The sequence below is a fragment of the Belonocnema kinseyi genome, chromosome 6 (genome assembly GCF_010883055.1).
Source record: "Belonocnema kinseyi isolate 2016_QV_RU_SX_M_011 chromosome 6, B_treatae_v1, whole genome shotgun sequence".
NCBI lineage: Eukaryota > Metazoa > Arthropoda > Insecta > Hymenoptera > Cynipidae > Belonocnema > Belonocnema kinseyi.
This window is the reverse complement of record NC_046662.1, coordinates 34,878,949-34,887,567: the sequence shown is the minus strand read 5'-3', so window position 1 is coordinate 34,887,567 and position 8,619 is coordinate 34,878,949. Positions and strand designations below refer to the sequence as shown.

Sequence of the window (8,619 nt, the reverse complement as noted above, 5' to 3'; positions counted from 1 at the left end):
AACAGTTGCATCATCAACAAAATAGATTAAATTTCAACCAAGAAAGATACATTTTTAACCAAAAGTTGAATTTTTTAGTTGTTATTAGATGAAATCTTTAAAAATTGAATTTTAAACTAAAAAAGATCTTTTAAAACCAAAAATGGCTGTTTAAAAATTTTTAGTCAAAAATTAATTTTAATTAAATTTAATTAAATTAATTAATTTTAATTAATTTTAATTAAACCAAAAAAGACGATGTTTTAACTAACTAGTTCAATTTTTTTTACATATTGTTGAACTTTCAAGCTAAACAGTCGGATTTTCTAAAAAACAGATAAATTTTGATGTAAAATGATGAACTAATTGTTAACATTTTTTAAAAAGCAATTAAATTTCAAATTAAGTGGTGGAATTTTAAACCAAAAATATAAATTTTCAACAAAATAGTTAAATCATCAACAAAACAGATTAATTTTCATCCAAGAAAGATACATTTTTAACCAACAAAGATGAATTTTCGATGATAAAAAATGAATTTTCAATCCAAAAGGACAACATTTTAACAAAACAGTTGAATTTTCACTTTTAAAAGCCAAAAATTGAATAGTCTAAATTTTCAGTTTACAAAATTAATGAAAAATTAACGAACTTTCAACCTGTTGAATTAATCCAAAAATACGAATTTCCACCCGAATATTTTAATTTGCTACCACAAATATGAATTATCAACAAATCAATTAATTTTCAACCAAACATTTTAATTTTCATACCAAACTATTGAGTTTTGAAGCCAAGCAGACGAATTTTCTACACAACAGATCAATTTTCAACTAAAATTATGTATTGAGTATAGACATTGTATCAAAATTAGTTAAACTTCAAATTCAGTAGTCGGTTTTTGAACCAAAAAATATATAATGCAGATCAATTTTGTATCGAAAAAGATTAGTTTTCTACTCTACAAGATGAATTTTCATCCAAAAAGTAAAAGTAAGTTGAATTTTCAAAATAGTTGAATTTTAAATAATTTAGTTTAATTATACCTAATGATCTTAAGTTGGATTTCCAACCCAAAAAGACGAATTTCTTAGAAGGCAGTTGAACTTTTAATCCAAAAAGTTGAATCTTCAACAAAAAAGTTCATTTTCAACTAAAAAGATGAATTTTGGACCAAATATTTGTATTTTCAAATAAAAAAGATTTTTTTTTAAATCAAAAATGGAATAGTTAAAATTTTCGGCTTAAAAAAATAACTAAAAAAAACGAAATTTGAACCTGTTGAGTAAAATTAAAAAACACCTATTTTTACCAAATTGTTGAATCAATTGTTGCTATTTTTGAAAATTAGTTGAAATTTAAACTTTAGAGTTAACTTTCCAAACAAAAAATACAAACACTCAACTGAATAGTTGAATCCTCAACCAAAACAGATTAATTTTTAACAAAACAGACGAATTTTAAATAAAATACATGAATTTTAAGTCAAGTTGTAGATTTTACACTAGATAAGATAAAATTTCAATGAAAGATATATTCGAACAAAAAATGAAATAATTATATTTTCAGTTTAAAAACTACATTCCTAATAACAAAAATTGAATTTTCAACAAACCACTTACAAAAAAACGAAGAGATTAATTTTCAAATTATATTAGGAATTTTTTACAGAAAAAAGCATCTTCAACAAAAGAGTTCAATCCAAAAGATGATTTTTTAACGAGGAAGATTAATTTTCTGAATTGGAACAATTCAATTTTCAACAAAAGAGATGAATTTGCAAGAAAAACAAATTTAACAAAGTAGTCCAACTTTTATCCAAATAGCTGAATTTTTGACTAAAAACATTACTTTTTAACCTAATTACATTTTCAACAAAATAATTCAATTTTTACCAAATTGAATAATTTAAAGAAAATGGATCTTCAGTCAAATTTCATTTTTCACTAGAAAAGATAAATTTTTAATTAAAATGCCATATTCGAACACCAAATATTATGAATCTTTTACAAACAAAAAAAATGATTTGTTCAAGAAAAGAGTTTAAGCCAAAAGATGATTTTTCAACCAGGAAGATTAAGTTTCTAAATTTAAATAGTTAATTTTTCAATGAATCAGATGCGTTTTGAACACAAAAAAAAGCGAATTAGTAACAAAGCAGTCCAACTTTAAACCAAATAGTTGAATTTCTAACAAAAAATATGAGTAACAAACCAGTTACCTCAGTTGGTAACGTAGTTTATTGGCGTCCCCCGACAGATTTGAAGTTCGCGCCCTTTTTGTAATGTTGCCGCGCATGCTCTTTTGGGGAATCACACACGTTGCCCACGCATGTACATACTCATGCAAACTCGACTAATTTGGAAGTGGTTAGTGCTCGAGCTCGGCGCTCTCGAATCTGTTAACGAAGTGACTGTTTTGAGACAACTTTTCACTCAATAAAGTGTTTAAATATCGATTAAAGTGGAATTCCAGTGTGTGAGTGAAAGAAAGTGTGTAAAAAATGCCGCGGTTTCATAAAATCGAGATCAATAGAACGGAATGGGAAGTTCCAGAACGATATCAGATGCTCACCCCGGTGGGATCTGGCGCCTACGGTCAAGTCTGGTAAGAAATAAAAAGATAAAAAAAATGAAATAAAAAAATCTATCCTCTCCAGTACCGAGTCGATTCTCCAGCAGATAAATTTTTTTCTCATCAGCATATTAAGTTTAGCGGACTTTCTCTCTTCCGGCCCATTGTTATATTTGTGATTTTCTACCAAACAATATAGCAACAAATGAGTAGATAATTATTATTTTAAGTTATAAATACGCCTCATCCGCGTGAGCTGGCATTGTATTCTTGGCATTTGCTAAAGAATCGGTATGCTTTAATAAGTCTAGACTTGCGGATAGACTTTCATTTTTGTGATGAAATTTCATGATATTGCTGACTAGTTATTGCGTGTTTTTAAGGTGCGAATACAGATTAGATTTTCAGTACTTCGTTTAATCATGATAATAGATTTATCGTTGATTGTGAATATTATGCAATGCGGAAATTTCGATGTGAAAAGTTTTGTTAAGTAAAAATCACGAATTTATCGTTTTATTCTGATCTCTGTTGAGTTGGAGTGCCACAGCCACATGTTACCTTGAAAGATTTAACTATAGTGTATGCTGCGTGTGACAGGTTGGCCTATAACAGGTGCCCTTCTATTATTTTTATTGTGACAGAAAAAATACGGCATAATAATTATGTGTTGCAGTTGAAGTCTGCATTGCAATTGCAATTGACAATTTACCGGTTCAAATTTTTATTGGTCTTTGAAGTCTTTTTAATTATCATTTCAAATATTCTTTTATTTAATCTCTTTCTGATAACAAAAAAAAACATTGTTAATAAACTACGGGCGATTTCTTTTTTTCCCCTTGAAGCTACAAAAAATTATCTTAAATGATGACACATTTTTGGCTTTTAAACTTTATGCCTTCAAGTTCAAGGTAGTTTTTTTATTTTGGAGGATTTCCAAGTACATTTATTTTGGAAGCTTTAATGTTTGAAATACCACAATTCCAACTCTAAAACTTTCAAATTGTTATCAATATTTCAAAAATTCTATTTTTGGACATTTTTAAGGTAGATTGGAAAGCTTAAATTTGTTTGATTTTATACAAGGTTATGATATCACAGATTATAAGGCTTCTAAGCATTATTTGATAAAGGAGAACATTTTATTTGTAAATGATTAGGATTGTGCAATGATTATAAAATATTGGGCAATAATTCTGTTCTTATCATTTTGCTCTTCCACTATAATTTATCAAATTTTTCAAACTTTTAAAGAGATGCGAAATAATAAGAAATTCTGGGGAATTTTGCAATTATTTGGGTTTTATTTTAAAAGATTGAAATTCGATAAAAATCTGGAAGATTTCAATACATTTTTTAAAATTTTGCTTGAATTAAAAAAGTTTTGGAAAACTGAATTGTTTATAGTGTATTTAAAAAGGTTTCGAAACAACAAAAATCTTTTTAAGATTCCAGGGAAAATTTCGATTACGAAATTTTAAAAAAATCAAGTAATTTAAGGAATATTTAGAAGTTTTGAGAAGGTAAAAAAATAATTTAAAAATAAAAATGATTTCAACAAATTTTAGACAAAATGCAGATTCTTCAAGATTTCTAACAGGAAATTGACAAGATTTTTAAGAATTTTAAAAGTTTTTGAAAGAACAAGAATATTCCGAATATTCATGGGAAAACTTCAAATGATTTTCTATTAGAAAAAAATATAATTTCTGAGGCAAATTGAAACTTTGTGCTTTCAAGATCAACGTCGTTTTTTATGTTGGATGATTTCCAAGTAGGTAACATTTATTTCGAAAGTTATCAATTCGAACAAAATTACTTTTGGAATTTTTCACCTTAAATTAGAAACCTTAAATTTGTATGCTTTTCTACTTATTTTCAATTCATCAATTTTGAAAATGACAATGTCCAAATAAGGCCTTTTATTTAATTATAAAATTGACCACTAAATGTCTAAGCATTATTGATGAAAGAGAACATTTTAATTGTAAATGATTTTTTTATATGAAATGATTCTGTTCTTGACATTAAAAAAATGAAACTTCTTGACATTTTTTTAAATGATTTAGGTTTTATTTTAAAAGATTAAAATTCGAAAAAGAATCTGGAAGATTTTAATACAATTTTTTAAATTTTGTTGAAATTTAAAAAAGTTTTGGACAACTTAATTGTTTGAAAGGGTATTTAGAATTGTTAGAAGTTTTTAAAAGATTAAAAAATAATTCAAATGTTGAGAGTATTACAAAAACATTAATCGAATCTACATTTTAGAAGATTAAAAAAAAGCGTTTTAAGAATTTTAAAAGGTTTCAAGATAATAACAAAAATGTTCTTAAGATTTCAGGGAAAACTTTAATTGATTGTTTTATTTTGAAAAATGAATTTTAAGAGAAAATTGAAAAAAGACTTAACATCATTTCAAAAGACTTCGTAAAATTTCGGAAAAAATACAGAAGATTCTCAAACAAAACTTTTACACTTTACAAGATGACAAATTTAAAAAAAAAAGTCGAGTAAGATTCAGAATTTTTGAGAAGGTACAAAAATAATTTTAAACTTTAAAAGATTTCAGCACATTTAAAACAAAATGCAGTTAAAGATTTGGAGCATAAAATTCATAAATTTTAAAAAATTTTTGAAAGTTTTTAAAGTAATAAAAAAATTTTCGAAGAAGATTCACATTCAAGGTCGTTAAAAATTTTTATTTTTTATTTGAAATATCAGATTTTCCACTGTAAATAAAAAACTTAAATTTCTGTGCTTTTCCAACTATTTTTAATTTATCAATTTATTAAATCGAAATTTCCAAATAAGTCATCTTAGTTTATGATAAAATTTATTTCTAAGTATTATTGACAAAAAGAGAACATTTGAATCGTTAATGATTGTTTAATATTATTAAATAATTATATTCATTAGTAAAATGTTAGGAATAGAATTATTTCTTCCCAATGCAGAGTTGAAGTTACAAGTTATATGAAGTTGTTAGAAACTTTGAAAAGATTAACAAATATTATAAATCTTGAGAATATTAAAAAAATTTATATTTTAGAAGACTTCTGAAATTTTAGAAGCATTTTAAGAATTATTATTAAGGGTTTCAAAAGAATACTAAACTTTTATTAAACTGTATTGGAAAATGTAAAACCATTTATTATAAAAAAATTTAAGATATAATTGAAAAATAGATCAAAACGCTTGGTAAAATTTCGAGAAGAAAATCGCAATTTTGTAGGATTACACAATTTTATAGAAATTTCGAGTAAGTTTAAGATATATTTAGATTTTTTGAAACCATACAAAAATAATTATTAAAACTTTTGCAGATTTTAATTTTTTTAAAAGGAAGATTTCAAAGTAAAATTTTTACACTTTTCAAGATTACAAATTTAGAAAAAAATCGCGTAAGCTTAAGTGATATTTAGAAGTTTTGAAAAGGTACAAAAATAATTAAAATTTTTTTAAGATTTCAAAGAATTTATGACTAAATGCAGATTTTTAGAATTCGAGGAAAAAATTGACAAGCTTTTTAAAGATTTCAAAGGAATGCAAATTTTTTTCTAAGATTCGTGGGAAAACTTTAAATGATTTTTTATTGAGAAAAAATAATTTTAAAACAATTTTGAAAGCTTTCCATAAATTTCTAAAAAATTCTAAAAGTATCGTGGATTTCAAGGACTCAACACATTGGTAGAAAAAATGTATCATTTCAAAAACATTTAGAAGTTCCAGAAATTTAAAAAGGATTAAAAATAATTTCAATCATGAGATTTCAAAATTTTTTTAAACAAAATGTTGATTTATGAAGATTTTTATGAACGAGGCTTTTTTAGAATTTTGAAAATTTTTAAGATAGTAAAATAATGTTCTTGGGATTCCTGGAAAATTCAAAGGCAGTTTTAGGAATAATTTGAGCCAGTTTAAAAAATGATATTGATATGAATTTTAGAAGTTTTGAAGAGACTAAAAATATTTCAAAACTTTAAAAGATTTCCGGAAATTAAACAAATATAATTTAATTTATTCCAAACTTCTATATTACATTTTTTTTCTAAAATTTTGTAAAAAGAACTGGTAAAATAAAAAAATTATACTTTTTCGACAGATCTGAAATATTCAAAAATTTGTTCATTGTCTCAAGAATCTTGGGAAAATTATGTTCATATAACCTTGAAAATAAATAAAATTAAAAAATGAATAGTCATTCTAATTTTTTGTTTTTATTTAAAAAATTATTTTTCCACTCGTATATTTTGGTTGAAACCTTTTTTCTTTCTTGACTGTAAAACTTTTTTTGGTTAAAAATTCAACTCTTTTGATACAAAATCATCTTTTTGGTTTGGAAATTCAGCTCCTTACGAAAATATGTAAGCCGTATTAGATCAAAATGACATTGTAAAAACAAAACACCGATTAAAACACTGAATTATGTATTTCTCATTTAAATTATTTTTTTCCAAATCGCCTGGAAAAATATTTTTAACAATTGAGAGGCTTTTACCAATAATAAATAACTATACACAGAATTAAAAAAAAACAGTATAATAAGTATATAAATAATATATAAATCTTTTAAATATCTTGGAATTTTAATTGATAAAAAAACTCGAAAAAAAACGTGCGAAGTTGAATAAAGTAAAAAAACAAAAATAAATAGCAGAATTTAAAAAAGATAAATTTTGAGTTTATCTGTTTTTTATTTTTTTCAACCCCTTACATATTTTCTAATGTTTTTTTTTTGTTCTTCAGAAGTTCAGAAACATTTCAGATAATATGTAAAGCTTGGTAGAAAAAATATAATTTTAAGCCCCAAAAAATGCCTACGTGGAAAAAACGTTTGCTTTCCGTTTTTGAGTTTATCGTTTTTTCTAATTTATTTCGAAGAGTTAAAAACCCCTAAAATATCACAAATGTTTTTGAAGCTTAGTTAAATAAATATAATTTTTGTGAAACGAACAACACAGTATTTAAAAAATGTACTGAATTTGCATTATTGATTTTCTAGAGATATCAAATTTTTGTAGTGAATGTTTACGGATAGAATTTTCTCAATTTTAACATAAAAAATCACGTGTTTCTTTTAAGGTGTTATTCAATTTTTTCGTGGCTAAAAACAGGGGCCCGGTAAACATATGAATCATCTTTAGTCTGGTTGATTTGAGTTTTTATTTTGTTTAAAAAGAACAACTTTAATAATTTAGAGTTTGGAATGTAACTGAGAACAGGGCTTTAGAGCCCTAGCTGAAATAAAATTGAAAGGTTCGCATTATTTAGATAATAAAATAAAAACTCAAATACACCAGACAGGCTTGCCTTTATATGTTTTGAACCATTTCCCAAAATTTCAGCACATTATATTTCTTTCACTGATTATAAAACCACCAAATATGCATGTAATAATTTATTGGATACTTTATAGGTTGTCACATGTCCTAAAGGCAGTATTCTACTTTGAAACGCTCGAAAAGAAAGTAATTTGTATGACATTTTTCTGAGATTATTGATAATAATATCGATTTAAATTTTGTTAGGCCTAATAAACACACTCTTGAAATACATTAAAAAATTTTTTTTTCGTTTATTTTATGCACTTTTTATACATAAAAACGTCAGTCAAAGTCAACTCCTCAAAAAGTAGTTAGATCCGCGCTGCTGTAAGAATCTCGAGAATGGACGGCCCGAAACAAAAAAATTAAACAGTTTTAGATTATATATGACTCCAGCAATCGGCTGGATTAGGATTTCTGAAATGCATGCAAAAATAACAAAAAGACGAAGAAAAAACAGACAAAAAACGAAAAAAGTGGGTTTATATTCACAGTTTTTTGCAAAAAAAAAAAAAAAAATAGTAAAAATTAATTTTTTTAATAATCCTAGTTCAGTCGATTGCTGGAACCATACTGAATCTACAACTGATTAAGTTTTTGTTTTGAACCACCCATTCTCGAGATTCTTACAACAGCGCGGACCTACAGTCTGTCAAGTTAAAGCGTGGGTGGCTTTACTCGCAGTCGGTAAGGTGTATCGACATGATTTTGGTGTCAAAATATTAAGAAGAGCTCCCTC

At 25.3% G+C, this 8,619-nt stretch overlaps 1 protein-coding gene across 2 annotated transcripts in view; it reads left to right on the top strand.

The window, feature by feature from the left end:
* Nucleotides 1–2,342: 2,342 nt before the first annotated feature.
* The window catches only part of LOC117174395 (mitogen-activated protein kinase p38b-like), a 45,737-nt gene continuing 39,460 nt past the window's right edge, over nucleotides 2,343–8,619 (top strand). For both annotated transcript variants that reach the window (XM_033363484.1, XM_033363483.1), the window contains exon 1: nucleotides 2,343–2,586. In XM_033363484.1, the coding sequence (XP_033219375.1) occupies nucleotides 2,483–2,586 (104 nt within the window). In that variant the 5' untranslated portion in view covers nucleotides 2,343–2,482. The remainder of the gene's footprint in view (nucleotides 2,587–8,619) is intronic.